Here is a 24,588-nt window from a genome sequence, read left to right on the forward strand (position 1 = left end):
CACAAGGTCAGCTACAGCAGGTTGTCCACGACCACATCCAGCAAGCGGGTGAGTATCCCTGCAGATGGATGTTTAACATCTTAATGTCTCCAAAGACAGAGAGGGAAAGGCTGATGGGCAATCTAGTAAGCACACCTTCAATCTCCAAGGCATCTAACTGGCATGTAACAGGTCCCTCGGTCATGAGAAGCCAGCAAATTCCTGCAGAGGAAAACACCTGAGGCTGCATCAACTTTGCTAGGGGAAATTTATTTGTAAGTGATGTTTACAAGAACTGTGCAAAACCTGAAAAATACAGAAGAGGTAAAGAAAGAGTAAAGGGGTAAAACAGGACTCCCGCAAAAGGGGATAAATGCACTCCTTTACCCACTGCTGACCTTCCCTTCCCTCTAGAGTCCAGCCTGCAGGCCAGGATGGATGTCCACGGCTTGCTCTAGTTCCCTCCAGTAAATGAGCCACCAAGCTCCTGGCAACATGGGCTCCTATTGGCAAGAGTAACACTTCTCAAACTGTAGATTATTAGTAGCGTTTTCTCAGCCTTTACCGTTCAAACTGCCAGGAGGGCTCTTTGCCTGATGCCCCTGGGGGGATGCTAACAGCCCAAGCAGTGCAAAGGGGCCCAGAGGCGGGGAGGGAGTTTTGGCAGGAGAGCTGGGTCCCTCAGGAAGCAGGCTCTCAATCATGAGCAGGGCAGGGAGACCCTCCTTGCCACATTTGCAGGTAGTGGCACAGTGCTTGCTACTCCTCCCCATGCTGCTGGCAGGGATGGGCAGGCTCACCCAGGACCCTTGCAGGGTGTGACAGCCAATGACTGCAAAAGCAGCAATGCCAAAGTGCTTTTTGGAGCTGTGCGGCCCCATGGCTTTTCCCTTTCTACACTCTGTAAAGAGGGAGAGCAGGGGAGGTCAGGGCAGTCAACACTAACAAGCTGAAGCAGTCCTTGCAACTGAACTTGGACCAAGAAAGGTGGAAGATCCCAGAAGCAGCAACCTGCTACTTCCTTGCTGAGCCCTCTCTGCCCTTCTCCTAAGCCCTCTCAGGAGGAGTCACCCAGCCCTCTGCATCAACCCTGTCAGGCAGGGCACTGAAAAAAGGCCGCATGCGAAAGGCTGGTGCCCCCACCTGAGCTCTGAGCACTGGAACTGCAGGTACAGCGTGAACTAGGCAACTACAGGCATTGCTTCGTCTCCCCACCTCCCTCTTTTCTTCACCCCTTCGAGCTTTTCACATCATCCATCGCCCCAGTAAAACAAGTGGTGTAGCAACCACAGAGGCCAGAAGAAAGTTTACCTGCCTGACCTCCCTACCCCTCTACCCCCAAACTCTGTTTACAACCGAGAAGAGGGAAGGGGGAGGCTGAGGCTCCAGAGCATCACATGCAAGCTGCAAGACCCAAGAGGCAGGAGGCTCATGACAAGCAGGCAGCCACCTGGTAAGCGCCCTCAGTCGTGTGCTGGACGCTGTGCTCCTGCAGCAGGCCCAAGTCTAGGAACCGCTCCCCACACCACATGCACTTGTACTGCTGCTCCCGGGCATGCACACTATGGTGCTTGTTGAGGTGCTCGCGCTGCTTGAAGGCCTTCTCGCAGGAGGGGCACTTGTAGGGCTTCTCACCAGTGTGCACACGCCGGTGGCGCTGCAGGTCTGAGGCGTACTTGAACCGCTTGTCACAGTCAGGGCACTTGAGGGGTTTCTCACGGGCCGGGTCGCAGCGGTGCTGCACGAACTCGGAGGAGGAGAAGAAACGTCTCTCACAGAGCGTGCACTTGAGGGGCTTCTCGGAGCAGTGGGCCAGCTGGTGCTTCTGCAGTGCTGAGGCCCGCTTGTAAGACTTGTTGCATATGCCGCACTTGAATGGACGCTCTGCGTTCTGCACGCACTTGTGCCGCAGCAGCTCCGAGGACTGGTTGAAGCCCTTCTGGCACACGTTGCACTTGAAGAGGTTTTCTATGCCGTGCACGTGCTGGTGGTACACCAAGTGAGAGGGCTGCACAAAGCCCTTCTCACACAGGTTGCACTTGAAGGGCTCCTCAGCCTTGTGCGTGCGGCGGTGGCGCATCAGCGCATACTGCTGCTTGAAGCTCATCTGGCACAGGTCACACTTGAAGGGGCGCTCCTCGCTGTGCGTGCGCTCATGCTGCCGCAGGTCAGATGGGCGCTTGAAAGCCTTCTGACACTCACCGCAGCGGAAGGGCCGCTCCCCGCTGGGCGTGCAGGGGTGCTGCAGCAGCTCTGACGACTCCTTGAAGTGCAGCTCGCAGACGTTGCACTTGAAGAGGTGCTCCCCAGAGTGTGCGTACATGTGACGCACCAGGTGGGAGCGGTGCTTGAAGGTCTTCTCGCACACCGTGCACTTGTAGGGCCGCTCTGAGCTGTGCGTCCGCTTGTGGTGTACCAGGTGGGATGACTGGCTGAAGCTCTTGTCGCACAGAGTGCACTTGTAGGGCTTCTCGCCCGTGTGGATGCGCTCATGCCGGGACAGCTCTGAGAGGTGCTTGAAGGTTTTCTGACAGATGGAGCAGCTGTAGGGCTTCTCTGAGGCGTCGAGAGGCTGCAGATGCTCTGCCTCAGGGGGCTTGTAGGTTTTCTCACAGATAGAGCACTTCATGGCATTGCTGTTGTGGACGTTGTGGTGCTGCGCCAGCGAGGTCAGGAGGGAGAAGCCCATCTTGCAGACACCGCACACAAAGGGCTTCTGCTCCACCTGTATGCACTGGTGTTCGAGAAGGTCAGTGGCCTGGTGGAAGACCTTCAGGCACTGGGTACACTGGAAAGAGCGATCATGGCCTGGCAAGCACTGGTGCTCATGGGGGTTGGAGAGGTGAGTGAGGTCATGGCCACACACCCCACATTTGTGTGAGAGGTCTCCAACCTGGAGAGAGGCGTGCTGGGGGTGCTGCAGACCGGGGTCTGGCTGGAGCAGTATGCCGTAGACAGCACAGCCCAAGGAGTTGTCAGTGCTGGGCGGGATGGAGTGCTCTGTGAGAGCGGCTGCCCCAGCGTGGTGCTGCTGCGGTGGCTGCGGTGGTTGCTGCTGTTGCTGCTGCCAGCTTTCTGACATGCTTGGGGAAAAACGCGGGATTTCAGCAGGGACAGCTTCAGCTTCTTGGTGGAGAAGGTTCAAGCGAAAACAAGAATTGAAAGTACCCAAGATCCTGATTCCCCGGTAGCTGATCTGCTGAAGTCAAGGGCAGAAAATCCAGCTGACAGCCAGGATCCTGGGAAGCAAAGAAGTGACTGAGACTCCAGAGCCTCCTCCTCAGATCAGCTCAAGTTCTTTGTGGACTGATCTGGTTTGGCTTTTTCTGACAAAAGAACAGGAGGCAGAAGCAAGACAAGAGGAGGTCCTTCTCCGTGCTGGCTGTGATGTGGGAAGGGTGAGGGAAGCAGCCCAGGGAACAGCCCTCCCTGCAAGGAAGAGGACAGCTGGTGTCAGGTCTTAGAAGAAAGATGGGCAACTCTCCAGTCAACCTCCTCCCACAGTTCGCTTTGAAAACTCTCCTGTGTCCCTGCAAAGCTGCCAGAAGGCCAGTTTGGAGGAGATGACAGGAACCAGAGCCCCCCTTACTGCTGGGCTAAGGATGACTGTACCTGGGGAGGGTCAGGCTCTGCCCACACACAACCAGGCATGTGTTTCAGCCATGTGCTCTCAAGAGAGGCATCACAACTGCCCAGGTCCAAGTCAGGAAAGCCACTACCCCAGCTGCTGTCAGCCAATGGATCTCCTGGCCCCACGGGGAGCATGGGCTGAGAGACCAGTCTCTACCCAGGCTGAGGTACACCAAATGCTGTACAATCAAGAAGCTATCAGATTGGATTTTACAGATACCTAGGCAGATCCCAAGCTGACCCCACAACAGCTGAAACACCCCTGTGAGGCAGTTCTGCTCTTCTTGCCACTTAGGTATCTGGCACATTACCCAAGTGATGTATGTAAGAGATTTCCTCTGCTCTTTCTGGGCAGCACATGTGGACTAGGAAGAGCCGGAACCAAGGTGAAGGCTTGCCTTCACCTTGTGGATAGGATAATATCCTATCCACAAAACACAGAACCCACAGGTATCATGCACAGCACCTGCTGCGAGGATAAAAGAACTCTTAAAGCAGTAACTCAGCTGAACCTCCTACCAAAACATGGAACAGAAGTACACTGGAGCTGAACATCCTACACCAGAGCTGCTGCCTGGTCTTACTGCAGAATATCACAGCTCACTAAAAATTTCCAGTCTTTCTACAGATGTCCAGAAAAAACATTGTATAAACTTAACAGAAGAGTAACACCCACCAGTGAGCAGCAGAGGCAACACATCTCAAGACAGAGAAAGGGTCCAGGTTTTGGCAAGCAGCAGCTTGGGCCATGAGTTCCTAACCCCATCAGAGCACAGACAGGGATGAGTCAACCCACATGCCCCTACCCAGGGTTAAGTAAAACCTGGGTCTTCTAGGAAGGTGTTTGTTGTGTTTAAAACCCAGCGATAATGAGGACCAGAGAAATCCACTTCCCACCTCCCCAGCGCTCAGCCGAGACTGGATGGTTACCTACAGCTTGGGGAGCCTCTACCTTCGGGGACTTGGAAAATAGTATTTTGACTGCCAGCACAATTTTGGACAGCAAAACGCCCAAAGGTCCCATCACCACCCTGCCAGAAGCCCAAGACCTGCTCTTTCTCCTACACAGCTCACCTTGCCTGCAGACATGGGCTTGGCAGCAGCAATCCCCAGCACGGAGCTTGATAGGATGGACACACAGCTTCAGCCCGGCTGCCGCCCTCCCCCTCGGGCAGAGTTAACCACGGCAGGAGCATCCCACACCCATGGATGAGGGGGAGAACGAGGAATACCAACCTTGGCTTACCGAGGGTTCTGCACGGGTAGCGGAGCCGGCGCCAGCTCCGAGCCTAACTCATCCCTCCGTGGGAGGCGGGAAGCGACAACCATTCCAGGAGAGCAGACGGGAGCGCAGAGGTACTTTCAAACTGCAGCAGCGGCTCGCGGCACGGCCTGCTCCGGCATGGTGCTGCCAGCTCCCGCCTCCCACCGGCGGGCCAAGGCCGAGGCCGCCTCAGGGAGCGGCGCGGCGGGCCCGGGGGCGACCGGGTATCTGGGAGGCCAGCGGCCGCTGCAGCCCGCGGCCAGGCCCGTCCCACAGCTCGCCTCTCCCCATGGGACGACTCCCGCGGCCCCGCCGGCCTGCGCACCGGCGCGCTTACGGTGCCCTCCGGCCTGCCCCGCCGCCGCGCTGCTAGAAGCCCCACGTTGGGCTGGGGTAGGGGGTACTTGCCCGCCCCGCCGAGGGCCACACAAAGGCTGGCGGCGACGGCGGCCAAGCCCCCAACCTCCGACGGGAGGGAGGCCCCTGGCAGCTCGCTCGCCACCGGCGGGGCCGCGGCCTGCACGCTCCGCCCAAGCCCCACGCCGGCGTGGCGACGAGAGCCGGGAGGGAGGGAGGGAGGGACGGAAGGAGGGAAGGGGGCGCCGGTGCCGGAGGCGGGCGGGCGGGCGGCGACCGCGGAGGGAAAGAGAGCGCGATCCCAGCGGGCCGGACCGGCGGCGGCGGCGGCGGCGGCGGAGGAGGAGGAGGCGGGGCGAGCCGCGGAGGCTGCCCCCTGCTGGGCCGCGGCGACAACAGCGCCCCCGCCGGCACCGGGGCACCGGCACCGGGAGAGGGGGTCACCGGTAGCCTTGACCCGGAAAGGCCCGGCAGAGCCATGAGGGCCGCGCTGGTGGAGTACAGCAGCTCGGAGGAGGAGGAAGAGGAAGAGGAAGGGAGGCACTGGGGGGGCGGCGGCGAGCAGGCGCCTTCCACGGCCGCGTGAGTGCAACGGGCGGTGGGAGCCAGCGGGGCTGGGTGAGGACGCGCGGCCTTCATCCTTCTCGTCCTACAGCGCTGTGCGGCGCCGCCTGCCCCTGCCCGCTGACCTGCCGGGCGATCCGGAGCCGGAGGAGGCCGTTACCGATGACAGTTCCCGGCACGGTGGCCGCGTCCGCAGCTTCCCGCACGAGCGGGGCAACTGGGCGACCCATGTCTACCTGCCCTGTAGGTGATGGCGGCCCCGCGAGCCCCCGGGACAGCCGGTGTCCGGCGAGGACGGGAGCCCCGGGTCGGGGTGGTGGTGGTGGTGGGGACGGGGACAGCCCGTGTGTGAGCGCGCTGCCCGCAGACAGGGTGCGGGAGGAGTTCCTGGAGCTGCTGGAACTGCTGGTGTACCGCGCCCGCAGCCACGTCCCGTCGCTGTCGGCGATGGAGGAGTTCCACCTCAGCCTCTCGCAGTGCGTGGTGCTGCGCTACCACTGGATACAGCCCTTCGTGAGCGGCCTCAGGGTGCGCCTGGCCGCCTTCCACAGGTACAAGCCCTGCGGGGCCGCTCCCTCCCGCCCAGGCCTCTGCATGCAGCGGCACCCACAGGCCTTTCCGGTGCCGATCCGTACGGAGCTCTCAGCGGGATCGGGCAACGCAGTCACGTCTGCCCTCTCCAGGCAGCGGCGGTGCTGTGCCGTGGTCTGCCACACAGGTCATTTCTTGCGGCTTCGAAACCTGCAAACTGGAGGCGTTAGTCCGAGCCCAGCAAGGTTCTGGCTTCACCTATTCGGTCCCAGTGGGGCACACATTTGCCTTTTATCTTTCCAATGCTCGGTAGAAATCCTGTCCCCTCCACAGGATTTTTTTCTCTCTCTTCTCTTCCCTCTTTTCCCCCCCACTTTTCTCCCCCTTTCATTTTTCTCATTTTCCCACTTTTGTTTTTCTTCTTTTCCCCCCATTTTTTTCTTTTTTTCCCCTTTTTTTTTTCTCTTTTTCCTTTCTTTTTTATTTTCCCCCTTTTTTCTGTCATTTCTTCCCCCCACTTTTTCCCTCCCCCCTTTTTCCCCTACATCTTTCCCCCTCTTTATTCCACACTTTTTAACTTTTTTACTTTCTCACTTTTTCCCTCTTTCCCTGTTTTTTCCTTGTCCATTTTTCCCCAATTTCCCCCCCTCTTTCCTTTTCTCCCTCTCCTTCTTATTCCCCTCTCTTCCCCCCCTGCTTTTCTCTTATTTTCTCTCTTTTATTTTCTCTCTTTTTTTCCCATCTCCTCCACACACACCCCCCTTTTATTTTTTTCCTTCCCTTTTTTTTTTCCCACTCTTTTCTTTTTTTTTTTCCTTCTACCAGCTGAAATAGGTTCTTCCATATTTCAGGTTCTTTTGTGTAGCTGACCAAGTGAAGGTTTACACCAACCAGAACAAGACCAGGTGAGTGAGCAGCCGTTCAACCTCCATGCCTGCATGGGGAGGAGCCTGAGCAAGGTGCTCGGTGAATAGGGGGCATCACCCTGCCTGTCCCGCAGTGACCGGGCTGAGCCGTGTGACAGGGCAGTACAGAATCACCTCATCCCCAGAGGTCTCACCCCATTCCACAGCCACTTGCACAAACGTTTAACTCCAGCACTGATTCTCTGTCAGCCTTTGGTCACATCAGCAGTGGGTGAACCTGCAGCCTGGGGTGGGCAGAGCTGGGGCCACATCTTTTGGCAGCAATGCGGGTGGTGAAATTGTAGTGCAGGTCTGTAGTGCTGGAGTGAAATGGCTCAGACAGTACTAATTCTTGTGGGTGTCAGCTCAGAAGCCTGATTCTGACTGAATGCAATTAAGTAGTTTAAATGTCAAAGCAAAGGTGTTTAAATTGTGAGAAGTTGCTGAATCTAGTGGGAATGGCAGCCCACAATAGTCATGGGCATGAAGAAGTGGATCCTTAGTGTTCCCCTCCCCTCATGGAGTCTAGAAAGCATCATCCAGACAGTCCTCTTGAGGAGGTATCTCTCTCATCTCTCCAGCTTGGTACATCCCATTGCCTGCTTCCTCTCCCACTGTAAAACCCCTCCAGCAACTTCTGCTTTTCGACAGCAGCTCCTGCCCAGGCCCATGCCCTCCTGGAATTTCCATAGAGTGCATCCTGTGCCTGGAATATGAGGTTTTGTGTCCCAAATGGTGCTGCATTAGTCTAGTAAGCCTGTATTGTGTATCATCCAGTCCCGCTTCTCCCTCCCACTACATCTCCATTTCTTTTTTTCTTCAGAATATGGTCAGTTTCCTTGAAACTTAAACCTGGAATTCCTCATATTGTCTTTTGTTAGGGGTTAGGGAAATTGCCTGGTGTGAACGCAGGGCTGAGTATGCTTTCAGCTGTGCTTCCTGCAGCATGAGAGCATGCTTGCAGTCTCTCTTTGCCTTATAGGACCTTTATTGGCTTGGAGGTCACTGCTGGGCATTTCCAGCTGCTGGAGCTGGTTTCGGAGGTAGACAGAGTTCTGGAGGAATTTGACCTTCCTACGTTCTACAAGGTGAGGCGTCTTCCAGTACTTCCCTGCTGCTCTGGACATCCCAGCTGGTTCCCTGTGAGAGGCCCTTAAAATGTTCACCTCAGATAAAGAGTCACAAGGAGGTTACACACTGAAATGGTCTCCTCTGGGCTTTTCATACCTCACATGCTGAACATGATCTTGCTGAGAATAGGACTAGTGAAAGTCATAGCAGCCTCAGAGCAGCCTTCTAGTATCTGAAGGGGGCCTACAAAGAGGTGGAGAGGGACTCTTCATTAGGGACTGCAGTGATAGGACAAGGGGTGATGGGTTCAAACTTAAACAGGGGAAGTTCAGTGAGGGTGGTGAGGCACTGGAATGGGTTGCCCAAAGAAGTGGTAAATGCTCTATCCCTAGCAATGCTCAAGGCCAGGTTGGACAGAGCCTTGGGCAACATGGTCTAGTGTGAGACATCCCTGCCCACAGCACAGGGGGTTGGAACTGGATGATCTTAAGGTCCTTTCCAACCCTAACCATTCTGTGATTCTGTTCTGTAAGTCTGTGACTTCTGTATCATGTCCTGTGCAGGTGAGTAAGGATGTTAACTGTCTAGTGGCCTCTTGAGAATCATGTCTTCGTGGAAAAGGGCCAGAGCAGACAGTCAGCTGTGCATGGAAGTGGGGTTGTCCTAGGATAAAACAGGCTTGGGGTGAGCGCTGCGGTGATGCGTGTGCCTCTTCCTTGGGCAGTTTCTTGGGTCATCAGTCTAGCCTTTCTGCTTGGTACTAGCTTTGAGGACAGGTTGTGGAATTTGAAGGGCCCTGATTTCTCTGTCTCCAGAGCTGAGCAAGCGTCTCTTGTGTACTATTTGGAAGTGACCCACCTACCCACTGCAGGACCAGCCATGGGAGGTTGTCTGTGCAGTTGCTGACTGCAGGGAGGCTGAGAATCAGCCTTCCCCATTGGTGTCCAGAAAGGCTGGGCTGGGGGAGTGCAGGACCCAATTCACCTCATGCACTGTCCACATAGGCTCTGCAACTGTTGAGCTGGCAGAGGGGGCTCCCAGATTCAGGATCCTCCTGCCTGTGTGATCCCAGCCAGGACAGCATCACACCAGATCTCCCACTATGGCTCCATCCGTTGAGCAGAGCCTCCTTCACCCCTCATGATCCAATCCCTGTTTTGCTTTCAGGACCCATCATTCCACATCAGCTTGGCCTGGTGCGTTGGGGACCTGTCGGACAGGCTGGAAGGGCAGTGCCTGCGGGAGCTCCAGGTAATTCCCCGCACAGCATGGATAACAGGCGAAAAGCAGAGCTGGTGTCCAGCCAAGGGCAGAGGAGTTCTCTTCACTGAGCAACACAAACTTCACTGGGCTGAAAGAACTCATATTGCTTTTGGGGGCAATTAAATTAAAGTCACCCTCCAGAGGGAAGTCAGAGGCTTCCAGCCGCAAATGGCCTCATCTCTGACTTGGTTGAGGGAGGGAGCTGCTGACTCTGTCCTCTGGCAGATCCACCCTCCTGGTACTAATTCCTGCATCTGTTTTCCAGGACATCGTGGATGGGTTTGAGGACTCGGCACTCCTGCTGCGTGTCCAGTGGGAGCAAATACAGTGCAAGTCAGGGAACAAGTACTTCTCCTTCCCCTTGAGGTAGGGGCCCTTGGGACTGTGCATGTCAGTCCTGAAGAGCCTGATGTTTAACCAAGGATAGATCTGCAATGCAGCTCGGAACCTTGCGTGCTCTCACGCACTTCCCATGCTCCTCTTGCCTGCTCAGCATCTCTGGGCCTCCAGTCAGGCTACTTCCAAGTCTGAGTTGCTGGCTAAGAACTGTGTGTTCGTAGCAGGTTACACCCTCACTGCTGTATGTGCAGCAGTCAGCACTGGTGGTTCCAGCCATCCCACGGTTGCTAGTTTTGCTAGTTTTATTAAAAAAGAGAAAAGAATCTCTATAAAAGTCATAGATGCCTTGTGGGAAGGAGGAAGAAGGTACCGTGGGAAGCTGCTGCTAAAGGAAGAGTGTCCTGCATTGTTGTAAATAGCGCTGCCATGTTGCCAGGAGGCTCTGAGCATGCTTTAAGTAGCAAGAGGCAAGGACATGGAGCTGGACTCTCTCAGCTGAGCATCTCCCTACTGTAAGCCAGCTTGGACAAGTTCCTGGGTTGCGTTGTGTCCCTCTCCCACTGATGCTGCCTTTACAGAGAAATTTCAGTATCTGATCCTTTTGCCAAACAGCAGAAGATGAAATCTGGATGGGAGAGGTTGGGAACCCCTTGTGTTTCAGTGCTCCAGACTGGGTCTAAAACAAGAGCTTTGATTTAAGAGGGTGAGTGCTATAAGCCCAGGACTTTGGAGGGCTGCTTCTCCAGAGAGGCTTGCTGCCATGTGGTCATGGGGTGAAAGCTCCTGCCTAGGCTCCGTGCTTTTTCCTGGTGAGAGCAGCAGCCCCAGAGCCGCAGTGACCATGGGGATGGCAGACTGGACTTTGTCCCGTGGGAGAAGCTCCTTTTCAATCCTTTTGTTCCAGTGGGCAGTCAGTTGCAGCCCCTGGAGCAGGATCCCAATGTGTTGCCCTGAGTCTTTCATTCCTCATCTGTCTGGTGAAAGACCCCAGGACTTGTGAGCAGTAAAAGTCGGTCTGGTGTCATAAAACCATTTCTGTGGTGTATTTCAGATGTTACCCTTCAGACACACCCAACTCCTGCAGACTTAAGGTGGCGCAATGACTGCAAATGCTTCTGTGCGCTTGGTGCATGCACATGAGGAAGCCAGGGGCTTTGTGGCCATGGGAGCATCCCAGCACATGCCACAGTGTCTGCCAACACTCATGCAGTAACTGGTTTCCAAAATCATCAAATCATGGAATCTCAGGCTGGTTTGGGTTGGAAGGGAGCTTAAAGGTCATCCAGTTCCAACCCCTGCCATGGGCAGGGACACCTTCCACTAGAGCAGGTTGCTCCAAGCCCCGTCCAACCTGGCCTTGAACACTGCCAGGGATGGGGCAGCCACAGCTTCTCTGGGCACCCTGTGCCAGGGCCTCAGCACCCTCACAGGGAAGAACTTCTGCCTTGCATCTAAGCTGAACTTCCCATTTAAGTTTGAACCCACCACCCCTTGTCCTAGCACTACAGTCCCTAATGAAGAGTCCCTCTCCAACATCCTTATAGGCCCCCTTCAGATACCGGAAGGCTGCTATGAGGTCTCAGACTCCTCCAGGCTGAACAGCCCCGACTTGCTCAGCCTGTTCTGAGGTTGGGATGAAGCTGTGTCCCAAACCTCCATCCTGGCTTCCTAAGCTTTGGCGTGAATTTTGTGGGACTGGGAGTCTGTCACTGCTGACCCCATGACAGCTGGGGAAGGGGTCCTTGTCATAGGCCGGGTACCCTTGTACCCGGGGGAGCTCCGCAGGGTCCCGGTGTCGTCCTCCAGGGCTGGAAGGTGGCTGAGGCCTGCCGAAAGGAGCTGAAGTGTCGCGGTGGCGGCCCCAGCCCTAGGAGCTGGCGGGTCTCCAGGAGCTGGGAGCGTCAAACGGCGGGGCTCAGCCGCCATGTTTTGGGGCTGCAGCGCCTGCGGCTGTGCCAAGGCAGCGCCGGGGCGGGGCGCGATGCCTGGGGCCGTACCACCGCCGGGGGTGGGGGCGGGCAGTGAGGCAAGCGGGGCACGGCACGGACCGCACCGCTCGGGGGGGTCGCCGCCGCTTCCAGGCCCCCGTGACTCCGCGCGGCCCTCGGCACTCCCCGCCACTTCCCCTTCCCGCCCCGCCTCAGCGTCTTACCAGCCCGGGTTGGCCTCTTGTGCGCACGCGTGAGACGAGAAGCGTTGATTGGCTTAGAGAGTAAAAAAGACAGGGGGAGCCCTCTGGCCAATCGGAGCATGGCGCTGGCTCCACGTGGGGGGCGTGGATAACGCAGGGGGTGGGCGGCGGGACGTCCCCTCGAAGGTCGCGCCCCGTTGATTGGTCAGGATTGACCTGGTGTTTCTCCGTACTGTGCTCTGATTGGTGGAGAGCCTCGCCAGGTGGGGCGGGAAGCTTGGAGGGAAGCCCCGCCCACCCCGCTCTGGTGTTCCCCCGCCTTTCCCCACCCCCCTCTAGCGTGCCGCGAGGGGACGGGGGAGGGGAAAGGCCGCGACGTGAGCGCGCGACCCTGTCCGCCATTTTGTAGCGAAGCGGCGGAGGCGGGAGGGTAAAGGCGCGATCGGTCGCAGCCCGCTGTCTGCTCCGGACCTTGAGGTGAGTGCTGCCCGCCGGGCACGGCCTGGCCTCGGCTCACGGTCCGCGGGCGCGCTGCGGGCAGGCGCCACTCCCGGGACAGCGGGGACCTCGGTCCCGCTCTGGCTGTAGGGGTGGCGGTGTAGGCCGCGGCCGGGCAGTAGAAGGAGCGCACTGGGCCCCGCTGTGGTTGGATGTGAGCGGGGCAGCCCGCGGGATGCCTGCGGTCCGGCCCGGCCCGGCCCCCTCCGGCCCGCCGCGCTCTCTGCCCTCCGCCGCGTCCGGGCGGCGGGCGGAGCAGCCGAGCGAACTTTGACGGACTGTGCCTTAGCCCGGGGCGAGTCCGGCGCTGGGCGGTCCGTGGGTGCAGGCCGCGCCGTGATCTGTGCCGACTGGTGCGAGCTCCTCGGCTCTGGAGCTGCTTCCTTTTCTACTCCCCGCCTGCTTCCGTGGCGTTGACCGTGGCAAGTGGAGCTCTGGGAGAGTCGGGAAGGGACTAGTGCTGCCCCTGCCCTAGCACGGCTCGACGGCCTCTTGGGAGATGGTTGTCGTTGTCACCCAGCTGTAAAAAACAGCTGTAAAAAGCAGCCTGTAGTAAATCACCGGGTGACCGAACTTTCCTGCAGGTCGGATGCAAAGAATGCTTCTTAAGGCTGTCCTGAGGTTCAGGACACTCTGCACAGTAAAATGGCCTTGCTTATTTCAAAGCTGAAAGTAACAGATGTTGTATTGTTAGAAATACCTCCTCTGCAGTAGTTCCCTGACCTGGAGTAGTACTGTGTTCCCTTACTACTGTCTTTATACTCTGACTAGGCAGTCATAGTTTAATTTCACCAAACCACAAAGAACTTGGACTGTTTCTTAAACAGAACTGAGAGAAAATGAAGAAATAAAACACATAGTCTGTGGGTTCACTGTGAGCTTAGACTGTTTCTCAATCTACTTGTTGGAAGGAAGGGTGACATCTGTGCTCAGCGGAACTATTTTTTTAAGCAGGTAACAAAACAGGTATGACACCTGACAAGTCATTCTGAGTGCACACAACTTAAGTGTTTCCTGTCCCTAAGGTAACTATGTTGGCATCAACTAAAATTACAGGCAGGAGGAGTCCAGGTGAGGTGATGTTGGTAGTAGACTTTTTTGCCGTTGCTAGACTTGTTACTGCTTTGGGTATTTCTGCATTTATGATTTTCAAGCTTGCTGCTGTTTATGCTATTGGCCTTTGTGTCTCCAAACCAGACTCATAGCAAGCTGCAAGAGAGTTGGAACTGGATGAGCTTCAAGGTCCCTTCCAGTCCAAACGAGTTTGTGATTCTATGATTCTGTCTGCCTGTCTCTCCTCATTAGAGACATACCTACTTCTTTTTATGTTTCTAGTGTAGTGATCCTAGATGTTCACTTTCATTGATGCTGAAGTGTCTGCTGGTGGTGTTTGGATGGGTAGGTGAAAGAGAAGCTGTGCAAAGGAAACTTAGAAAAAGTGGACATTGAAGCTTTGTTACCCTGTGATGGGTCATTGCTGAATTGTCCTGGGGATTCTTATCATTTTACCATGGTTGAGGACAGCACTGTTTTAGCCTGACTTCTCTTTTGTTTTACAACCACCTCTACTATATGAATACTGCCAGTCTCCTTTGCTTTTTGACATAGCATTTAACTCTTCTAAAACATGTTTTGGATGGGACAACAGTCCCTGAATTTTCTTCACTTCCCTCCATGGAACTTTGTCCTGCAGCATTTGACTGAAGAGAAAGTGGGAAGTGAGAGTTTCTTGGAGTTTTTTTTCTGTGTGGACAATCCTAGCTTACAATGTGAACACGCCTGAAGCAACCATGTCATCATTGGTGCATGCCTGATTTATTTGGGGTAGGTTCCAAACTGTCCTGGGTTTATCAGGAGCCGTTTTGTTCCTGCTTAGTAACTGGTGCAGGCTCTGTGTTTTGACTTCCAGCCTGGGCAGAGAGCTGATAACACCGATTGTTTTTAATTGTTAAGTGATGTTTATTCTGGCCAAGGACTCTGTGAGTCTCATGCTCTGCTGGGGGAGAGGGGAGGCCGGGAGGAAGCAGAGACAGGACACCTGACCCGAACTAGCCAAAGAGGTATTCTATACCACAGCACCTCATGCCCAGGGAGGTAACTGGGAGTTACCCGGAAGGGCACACTCTCTCTTCGGGGGGGGTCGAACTCATTCAGCGGTGGTATCGTATTCTCTTGTTATTTTCTCTTATCAATACTATCATTGGTGGTAGCAGCAGTGATTTGTGTTATACCTTAGTTACTGGGCTGTTCTTATCTCAACCCGTGGGAGTTACATTCTCCTGATTCTCCTCCCCATCCCTCCGGGAGTGGGGAGGGTCGGGGGGGGGGGGTGAGTGGATGACCTGTGTGGATTGGTTCAAACCACAACACAAACATGGAACTTAACTGGCCTTAGTGTATAGGAACAAACATATCTGCTCAGTTCAGCTGCTCTCTGTAAACAAAAGTTACTGTATCTAATCGTCATTGTGGCTTCCAGTTGACTGGAGTTATGTGCATTTTTCCAGTAAATGGAATGTTCAGGTGGCGCTTCTACATGTAAACTCCTAAATTTGAGCCCATCAAATTATTCAGGAGCTTATTTTACTGTTCATGTGACTTACACTGTAAGGCTTTTCTTTCTCTAGATTTCAAAATGATGGACATCCTTAAATCTAACTTAGCTATGGTATTATTTTCTGCAGACCCTGTGGAAAGAATGCTTCTCAAGGCTGTCCTCCAGTTCAGGACATGCTGCCTGGTAAAATGGCCTTGCTTATTTCAAAGCTAGAAATAGCAACAAATGCTGCATTGTTAGAAATATCTCCTTTGCAATAATTCCTTAACTTGTGGGATTATGATGTTATCTTCATACAGTAAGGCTACTTACCGTTTCCCCTTGGAGAGCTTCTCACATGGGGCCGCTTTTTCCATGAGTTCTGTTCTGGGTTTGCGAATTGGGTAAGGGACCCTGTTTGGCAGAACAGGTTTAACAGTGGTACTTGAAGCATGTTTCATACAATGATTTTAACAGGAGTTTAGAATCTACTTGGCAAGCATGTAGCTGTGCCTGTCACTCCAGGTGTTATATCCTCCACATGCAGTACACATGGCCTAAAGTGTTCATGCCTCCTGAAACCCAGTGTGAGCTGTTACTTACCTGTGTAATATACTCAAAGCATGCAAAACTCAGCTTGAAGTAATTTTGAAATTAATTTCTTTGTAAGGGTGTTTCTGAATTTCTGGAAGAATTCAGGTTTATTGTCTTCAGCAGCAAGGCTTAGTTACTCCTAGTGCTGTCCTTCAGGTTAGTAGAGCGTTTTTGTCAGACCTGACTGCTGGTTACATGTTGTCCCTTTATATTTTGTGATTTTTGTATTCTTGCCTAAAAATGTGTCATGTTTATGTTCTAATAACAAAGCTCTACTGTTGAAAAGAATCTGTTGAAATAAATGCCAAATGTTTTGCTGATGGCCTTTCAATTTCCCTAGAAAGCTTTCAGGCTGTGTAATAGTGTAGGTTTTGGTAAATATTTACTATGTCTTAAAAATCAGCTGTATTGCACAATATGAAATCTTAATATTGTGAGAGCTTCTGAGTCCCATGTCTGCTATCTTATTCCATGGACATATCATAGTATCTGTAGTTGAAAGTAGCTAATTTTGTCAGCAAATCTACATTTTTGTGGTGAACTCTCTGGCTGAGGACTTCCTTGTCTGAACCTGGGAGGATGGCAGATTTGCCCCATGGGCTGGAAGCTGCTTGAATTATTGAGGCCAGTGGAGGGAGATTAATTCTCACTAAGAATCTATGCATCTAAAAATAAAGTCTGCTTTGCATAGCATTCATAGGTTGTTTGATCGGTGTTGTAGTAATTGAATTTTAGCCTCGCACTGAGTGACCTGAGAGGTACCTGAAATTTGCTTTCCTGGCAGGGCTCCCTGAATTACTCCGATTTCATATACTCTTGTAAGTTAGGTTGCACTGTTTGAACCTTGGAAATGCTGTTTGGTGCTTGAGAGCTGTCAGGTTTTGGTGTGTATCAGGATACATACAGTGCAAACTATATATTTAGAGCATAAATGGGAAGCTGCTTCCTTCAGCTATTGTTTTGTGTCCTGGAGTCTCAATGTCTGCTCAGGCTCTTGTTCTGCTTCTTTGAAAAGGGAAAATCCCATTTTGACTCCAGTTTGGGTTGTCCAGTGGCACTGACAGATTTTGCAGTTGGAAAGTGGTGAACTATTGGTGTCCTGTTTCCATGCAGTTAGTGTTGAGATGGTAGTCCTGCTTTTCTTGGGAGAAAACAGCAGTGCTGATAGGGGGGTGGAATGATTGGTGTCTGCATTGCAGCTGGGAGGATCCCATTTAGACTGAGCCTAACTCAAGGGTTCAAACACCTAAAAACTTGATTTTCGGGTGGAGTAGGTGTGATTACTGTGCTGTTTGTATCAGTCTGAGAAACAATACCTGGAGAAATGCCTTTTTTCATAGGGGCCTGAAAGACAAACTCTGAAACTTCTGTTACTACTGCTTTATAAATGGCCAAGTTTTATCCTGAGTTCTTCAGGCTGACAGCTGAAATCTGATGCTGCCATAGGGACTGAATTCCCCTCACTACCTGCTTGTGGTGGCTTTGATAGCTGCAAGTACTGTGGCATGATAGTCTGCTTCATTTTTAACAACTGCTTTTCAGCAGCTTTAGGTTGGGCTGGTATGTTAAACCTTGTCAGTAAGAACATCTTGGAAAATGTGCAATTGCCAAGCCCAGTGACACTTTCTGGATTATTCCAGAGAGGAATAGAGTTATTAAAAGAAAATAAAAAATCAGGTACTGTGCTGCTGAGAAATCTTGTTAACTTTTGTGCCTCTCCTTCTTACAAAGCTGTTTCACAGTCACTGGGCTTTTAAACCTGTATATAAAGGTAATGAATTACAGCTTGTCAGAGGTACAGTAAAGAAATGGAAGTTTTCTGTAATTCTTCTTGCTGCAGTTTTAAGCATGCCCTTAAATTATTTCAGAGCACAACTGCCTTGTCATTGCAGAATGCTTTTAATATTCCCTCTTGAAAATGTGTTTTTCATGGGATTCAAGTTTTCCTGTGCAAGCGGGAACTTATATAGCTTCTAGGAGCACACAGGGTTTTCTGTGGCATGTTGAAAGCCTGGAAGTTGGTCGATGATTTGACTTCTCTTACCCGTGGTTTTATTTGAGCTAATAAACTTTGCAAAAGAGCAGAATAGTCTTCACTGCCTGTGACAGTGTTTGCTGCTCCTGATGTTTTAAAGCGTAGGCAGATGTTAAATAAGCTTTAGTTCTAAGTGTGAGGGAGTGAAAACCTCTGTGTAAAGAGGTAAGAGGGAAAGAGTTCTATTTCTATCCAGCACAGCTTCTTCAGCTTGCCTTGCTGCTCCTGATGTTTTAAAGCGTAGGCAGATGTTAAATAAGCTTTAGTTCTAAGTGTGAGGGAGTGAAAACCTCTGTGTAAAGAGGTAAGAGGGAAAGAGTTCTATTTCTATCCAGCACAGCTTCTTCAGCTTGCCTTGGTGCTGCTCCTGTTCTGCCCTTGCAGAAGCCACACTGCTGCAGGGCCTGCTTTGAACTTACGTGCCCTAAGCATCACATATGCCAAGTTAGCACATCACCTCTGTGATCAGTCTCAATGATGAAGCAGAAATCATGAACTGGTGGTTTTGGCTGTATAGCCAAGACAGTAGAGCGATTATTTATCCTGAAAAAGGGATCTTCAGACTCTTAGGCACAAAGCCTAATGACCTTTGTGTTTTGATCATGTAGAGCTTCAAAAGAGTGACTTTCCAGCTCGATGCCACCTGTGATAAATTACAGTGCTGCTTCTCTGAGCAGCTTACCATTTCCTTTGAGACAACTCAGACTGTTGGTTATGCAGGACTTGCTCTGGGATGTAATTTTATTGCATTGACAATCTGTAATTTAAAGAGATGTCAAGTGCCAAGTTTTGTGTTGTCATAGAAATTTATTAAGCTGGCAAGCTCTGCTGTTGTAGTTGGAGAAGCTGTTTTGGTATAAGCCCCATGCGAGGGCTAGTTTATTGTGGTTCCCTGTGTTTGCTGCTCATTCACAATTGCTTATTTTGTTGTGTACAGTTGAGTGCAATACTGCTTTGATGGTGGCAAGGCAAAATATTGCAGAGATACTTAAAAAGCACTTTTTTAAAATAAACTTGATTGGTGCTTTGAATGATTCTGACCTCTGTTGCTGTGTGTTGTCTAATTCATTCTGCATCTGGTTTTCTTTCTCCCAGTGCTGGAAGGGTAGTTATTCTTCTGAGAGAGCTGTTTATTAGCTCTTGCAGCCTGGCAAAAGGCAGAAACCAATAAATGTAGGTAGGTAGTGTGAAAACAGCTAAGCTTGTGTTGTGAAAACTTGATAGAACTTCGTTGTGGACATAGTTATTTCAAATGGCTTCTTTATTTATCATGTCTGTATCACCAGTTCTTTTGTTAAACTTTATTTTACTTGTTTTGCCAAGTTAGCTTGGAAGCAAAAGAATAAGAGAAAGCTGTGATGTTGCTACGGAACTTAAATTTAATGTAATGCTGTCTTTCAGGTGCCATGTTTCAGAACAGAGGAAGACAACTGAGAAAGGAGAGCTGAAGAAAGTAGCACAGAACCAGATAGAGGTTAATTGGGGGAAAAAAAATTAACCTGTCTCTGAGGTGACTAAAGGGGAATAATGGTGATTTTGCGCCGGGCTCGGCCGCCTGCTTCCGCCCCAACCAGCAATGAATCTTGACTCGCTCTCGCTGGCCTTGTCTCAAATCAGCTACCTGGTGGACAATTTAACCAAGAAAAACTACCGAGCCAGCCAGCAGGAAATACAGCATGTAAGTAGACTAATGGTGCTGCAAAAGAAACTGTAAAGAAGAAAGTTGGAGTGTGAAATGGAGTTTTGCTTCTCGTTTCGTTTGTGCTCTGTGGTGGTGGTGTGTGCATTGCTGTGCACTGTTGTCTGCAGTGTTGAGAATTGCAGCTTATGTCTCTGATACTCTTGGTTTCATCTCTCAGGTCATGGAATACAGCAGCTCAGAGCTGAGACCACTGTTAACTTTGTATTTGAGTACTAGACTTAACTGCTGCTCTTGGAGGGTGATATGCAAAACTTTCCCAACCACTTCAGGTGAAATCTTTCAACTTTTGGACATTCCAAAGAACACTGATTGGGAGAGGAAGAAAAATATGCATTTACTCTTCAGAGTTGTTGGCCTGAAAGTATGAGTACATGGATACCTACCTACATCTGAATGTCTGAATGCTTTCACTTTACATTGCATGGAAGGTTTTTGATCCTCATCTCACTGGATGAAGTATGACTTGGTGGTGAAGCCAAGCTGACTGTCTGGGCCCTGGGTTTTCAGGAGGCAGATAGGGTAACTGCAGACTGAAACCCAAATATCTTAAGATCTGGGGAAGAATTCTGGTTTAACTGACCCTTTTAAAAATATCTCTGAGTAGCAGGATGGACTGAAAAGCATTATCCACAGAGTTGTGCTTCGGAGGAAGTGAATGTTACAGAGCCTGTTTTAGAAATTGGCTTAGTTCAGTTCCCAGCAGACAGCTGGGCCAGTTAAATACTTACACCAGTGCAGTCCTGCAGTGATCTGCATCAGATTAGGAGGCCAGAGGGCTTATGCAGAGTGAATTTCTGGTAACAGCTGACTTCTTTAAAAGTTCATTCATTACTTACCTTGAGGCAAGGGAGTGATTTCAACAATATTCACTGCTTAAAATGATCTGGTAAGCCATGGAGATGGAATACCTTTCTTGCAAGGCTTCCATGCTTTTGCAAATTCAGTGCTTGCAGGGAGCTCACCTGAGATCAGTTGGTTTCACAGCCCATTTGTGCAGCAAGGTGTGGCTTAGGCATGACTTGCAGATCTGTCAGGAGCACTTGCATAAAGAATAACAATGGTTTGGGAGAAGATAGTGTTGATCTGCCATTCAGTTGGAGTATAGATCTCTAAAATGGGACCAATTGTTTCTTATCCTTGATGGCAGGCCTCAGGCTCACTGTGGTGAGAGATTGGAAACTGGTCTGTGGAAATGGCTCTTTTGTGTATGTTTGGTTATAAGACAGGTTTGGTTATAAGATACAGGATTTCAAGACTAAACTCTTTTAAAAAGTCTCCATGATGCCTTTTTTTTTTCTTTTTTTTTTCTTTATTTTTAAACTTCCTGGTACTACTTCCCTTCTGTGGTTACTAGTATGATTTTTCCTTAGATAATTGAAGAGATTACATATCCATGCTTTAATTCTCAGTCTGAGAGTACACTGATGTAAAGTTTTGGCATAATTCACTCAGTTTTACAAAGGTTATATCTAAGCCCTTGGTGTATGTGTAAAACTGCTTGCAGTTGTTCTTGTCAATAACCAAAGTGGGCATTTAAGTACCTCACTCTCAAGCATAACACTGGCAAAGCCTGAGGTATTAATTTCTGCCTCAACATGCTTTCAGTAGTCATTTAACATAGGTGATGTTTTAAGACTGCCTCTGATCTGGGGACAGGCTGGGAGAGCTAGGCTTGTTCAGCCTGGAGAAGAGAAGGGTCCAGGGAGGCCTTAGGGCAGCTCCAGCGCCTAAAGGGGCTACAAGAAACCTGGAGAGGGGCTTTGGGTAAGGGCCTAGGGACAGGACAAAGGGGGAACAGCTTTAACCTGACAGAGGGGAGATTGAGATGAGATCTTCGGAAGAAGTTCTTCCCTGTGAGGATGCTGAGTCCCTGGCACAGATTGTCCAGAGAAGCTGTGGCTGCCCCATCCCTGGCAGTGCTCAAGGCCAGGTTGGACGGGGCTTGGAGCAACCTGCTCTAGTGGAAAGTGTCCCTGCCCATGGCAGGGGTTTGGAACTGAATGAGCTTTAAGGTCCCTCCCAATGCAATCCACTCTGTGATTCAGCTTTCTCTACAGGAAAGCTAGCAATTCTCATTCCAGTTCCCTGGAAAAGCTTTTATGTGAATAGAGTCGAAGGATGTTGCACTGCACTTCAGGCCTACTCTTTCCCTCCTCCCTATATGTTAAATTTTCAAATTATTGTCAGTTTGAAGTTACTTCTGTGCAAGGAAGCAATATAATTCTGATGCAGAAAAGTTGTGTTGATGCCTTTAATATGTACAGTTTTCTTCTGCATCCATCTGCTTTGATGAATTCATTTTGGTCATAGCACCAAGTAGGTCCCTAGGAGATTGATCCAGCTTCATGCCACTCCTTTTACCACATCTAAAGCTTCATATTTAATGGTATTACCTCAACAAATTTGCCTGTTTGCTGAAGCCTGAGCTAACCAGTAGACCTTGCTGTCAATTCAGTTTTGCTGGTGTTTGCACCAGTCCAAGCATGTTCTTACATAATCGTGGGGGATGGCTGCCTTCAGAGACAGTACTGTCAGCATAATTGGAGTGGGCTCTTTACTCTGGACTGATGCACCACAAGCCTCTGGTCAAGAAGTAGAGGTATATCCAACATGGGTATTTTTTTTATAGCAGAACCAAAGTTGGCGGGTGCTGGAATTAGCAGGCTGAGAGGGAAGAGGGGGCATAGTGTCAGGTAATGTGTCCTGGGCTCAGCTGTAACAGTTATTTTTCTGCTAGGTAGGTGGTGCTGTGCTGTGTTTTCAATTTTAGTCTGAGAACAACTCTGGTAACACCGGTGTGTTAGTTGTTGCTAAGTAATGCTTACTCTGATCAAGGACTTCTCAGTCTCACGCTCTGCCAATGAGGAGGGGTACAAAAGGCTCGGAGGAAGCAGAGACAGGACACCTAACCCAAACTAGCCAACGGGGTATTCCATACCACAGCACATCATGTCCAGTATATAAACTGGGGGAGTTACCCGGAAAGCCTAGTTTGCTGCTCAGGTCAGGCTGGGTATCATTCTACAGGTGCTGAGGAATTTTATTGGGCATCACTTGTGTTTATTATTTTCCTTTTCCCTTATGAGTTTTATATTCTTTCCCCTTATTTCCATTATTATTATTAGTGGTAGCAGTAGTGATTTTGTATGCTACCTTAGTTACTGGACTGTTCTTATTTCCACCCCTGGGAGTTATGTTCTTTCAATTCCCCTTCTTACCCTTCTGAAAGCGGGGGGAGGGAAAAGCGGGGGAAGTGAGCGAGTGGCTAAGCAGTTCTGAGTTACCAACTGGGCTTAAACCACAACGTAATGGTAGAGGATTTGTGATAGGAACAGTCAGGAACAGCAGGGCTGGAGCCCACAGAATTTAATGCAGTGCTGTTTTTCCTTTTGTATGAAGAAGCTACTGGCAAACAAGGATATTTATGATGGGGTGAAGCAGCGGGCTTGGTGGAGGAGTCAGAGCACATGCAGAGCTGCTGGTTTGTGCTGGCACATGTTGTGTCTCTCCCATAGCTAGAAATGGAAGAACAACGGCAAAAAAAGTAGCCAGTAAAGGTTGGGTTTGATGTTATCTGTACTCTTCGGATTAAAAAAGGCAAGCTGCTGGTTATTGTGACTTCAAATTTCTGCCAGTATGGGTTTTATTTAAAACAAGTAATGTTGTTGTGTTAGATGAGATTTAAAGAAGTGAATAAGCGCTGAAACAACATGAACATAACTGCAGACAAAGTTGATGATATTGTCTTTAGCCAAGAGTTAAAGGCAAATGACAGGGGATGCTAGCAAAAATGTGATACTGTTGTTAAGAGTGATAGGTGTTGCAAATTAACAAATGCAGATCACCTCTTTCTGACTGAGGTGTAGAATCCAGTTGAATGAGCTCTAATGACAGGGAGAAGACTTGGTAAAAGGTTTCACCTGCAGGTGTTCTGCCCTGTGGCATTTGAGTTTTAAAGATTGCTAATGAGCAAGTTTGAGATGAGCTTTTTTCTTTCGATGACAGGAAGCACCTCCTGTGTAGGTACTCCCTTATGTCTTAAAAGACACTGGAACAATGGCGCTCAAGTCAGTCAGGATCAGGAGACAATGTAGAAGCTGCCTTTGAGATCTGTGAAGAATACTCTGTGGTGGCTTGGCTCTGGGATAAATTCCTGCTACACAGGCATGGCACAGAGGTGAAGGCTGTCCCATGGCAGTACTCCTGCAGTTAGGCTCTGTAGCCATGGGGAAGAGTGAGGCCATGGCACTGTGTAGGTTGTGGGCTGCTTTGGTGGCAGAGAAGCTTGAAATCCTTCTCTAGGTTTCTTGAAAACCCCTTTTGCTTAGCTTTTTAAGAATGCTACTCATGAAATGCCTGGCTTCTGTGTCAACGACTTTCATCTAGATCCTTTTTTTAACTCTTGGTTTATACTTTTCATTTGCAAATAGGGGTAATGACTTGGTTTCTAAGGTTACTGATTAAAAAGGAACATTTTTAGCAGTTTTGTTAAAACTGTAGGTGACTTAACCACTGGAAGTACTGCTCACAGTACTAGATCCAGATCTTGCTCTGTAATGACTAATCGCTACCAAGTTTGGATTTTTCTTTTCCAGATTGTGAATAGGCACGGTCCCGAGGCAGACAGGCATTTACTACGCTGCCTATTCTCGCACGTGGATTTCAGTGGCGATGGTAAAAGCAGTGGCAAAGATTTTCATCAGGTACAGTTTGCACTGAGGAATCTGTTAATTACGTTTGGTTGTTAAAAATCTGCGATAAGATTTAAGCGTGAAGACAGGTTAGAGATAATAGCTTTAAGCCAACTTCTTTTCTCATCTGTGGCCTTTCAATTGTAAGCACATTTCACTGGTCCTCAAGTCAGGAGACGACAGATGGTTAATATCTGACTCTTATAATTGCTTGATCTGGAAGACCACGTAGCTTCAGTGCGGTTATGTTTGCCAGCACATGCAGTGCTCTATTTTGAAAGCCTTTCTTTGTCTTTTAAAACTTTCAAATCCACTAACTGACACTTCTGGTGTCTGTTCTCTCAGAAATGTTTTCATCCTTAAGCCATTCTGCCACAGACTTTTTTACTCATAAATGGGAATTAAATAAGGTTAAATTGTCTATTGCAGTGTGGGAATATGCTTGCAGAAAATGAAACATTGCCCATAAGATGGAGAATATTTGATCACTTTCTTAGT

General features: G+C 50.4%; 3 protein-coding genes across 21 annotated transcripts in view; 2 read left to right on the forward strand and 1 right to left on the reverse strand.

The window, feature by feature from the left end:
* Positions 1-230: 230 nt before the first annotated feature.
* ZNF319 (zinc finger protein 319) lies at positions 231-12,070 on the reverse strand. Of its 7 annotated transcripts, none has more exons than XM_065661363.1 (2): positions 12,056-12,070; positions 231-3,408 (listed from the first exon to the last, which is right to left on the reverse strand). In XM_065661363.1, exon 2 carries the CDS (start codon positions 3,059-3,061, stop codon positions 1,409-1,411), a length of 1,653 nt encoding a protein of 550 aa, XP_065517435.1. In that variant the 5' UTR covers positions 3,062-3,408; positions 12,056-12,070; the 3' UTR covers positions 231-1,408. The 7 variants fall into 7 exon arrangements, with proteins under 7 accessions (XP_065517435.1, XP_065517437.1, XP_065517433.1 ...); XM_065661365.1 differs by lacking the exon at positions 12,056-12,070 and adding an exon at positions 4,856-6,658 and having other exon boundaries at positions 231-3,218; XM_065661361.1 differs by lacking the exon at positions 12,056-12,070 and adding an exon at positions 4,856-6,658.
* USB1 (U6 snRNA biogenesis phosphodiesterase 1) lies at positions 5,536-10,932 on the forward strand. Of its 7 annotated transcripts, none has more exons than XR_010608568.1 (8): positions 5,541-5,812; positions 5,886-6,037; positions 6,162-6,570; positions 7,177-7,230; positions 8,213-8,318; positions 9,469-9,552; positions 9,830-10,415; positions 10,516-10,932. XR_010608568.1 is itself a non-coding variant. In XM_065661370.1 (7 exons), exons 1-7 carry the CDS (start codon positions 5,709-5,711, stop codon positions 9,932-9,934), a joined length of 1,014 nt encoding a protein of 337 aa, XP_065517442.1. In that variant the 5' UTR covers positions 5,541-5,708; the 3' UTR covers positions 9,935-10,932. The 7 variants fall into 7 exon arrangements, 4 of the variants coding, with proteins under 4 accessions (XP_065517439.1, XP_065517441.1, XP_065517442.1 ...); XR_010608569.1 differs by having other exon boundaries at positions 10,519-10,932; XM_065661370.1 differs by having other exon boundaries at positions 9,830-10,932.
* Positions 12,071-12,414: 344 nt separating the features above from the next.
* Positions 12,415-24,588, forward strand: part of CNOT1 (CCR4-NOT transcription complex subunit 1) — a 62,393-nt gene continuing 50,219 nt past the window's right edge. For all 7 annotated transcript variants that reach the window (XM_065663987.1, XM_065663988.1, XM_065663991.1 and 4 more), the window contains exons 1-3: positions 12,415-12,511; positions 19,099-19,375; positions 23,995-24,102. In XM_065663987.1, the coding sequence (XP_065520059.1) occupies positions 19,274-19,375; positions 23,995-24,102 (210 nt within the window). In that variant the 5' untranslated portion in view covers positions 12,415-12,511; positions 19,099-19,273. The remainder of the gene's footprint in view (positions 12,512-19,098; positions 19,376-23,994; positions 24,103-24,588) is intronic.

This window comes from Lathamus discolor, chromosome Z (assembly GCF_037157495.1).
Source record: "Lathamus discolor isolate bLatDis1 chromosome Z, bLatDis1.hap1, whole genome shotgun sequence".
In the NCBI taxonomy this organism is placed as follows: Eukaryota; Metazoa; Chordata; class Aves; order Psittaciformes; family Psittacidae; genus Lathamus; species Lathamus discolor.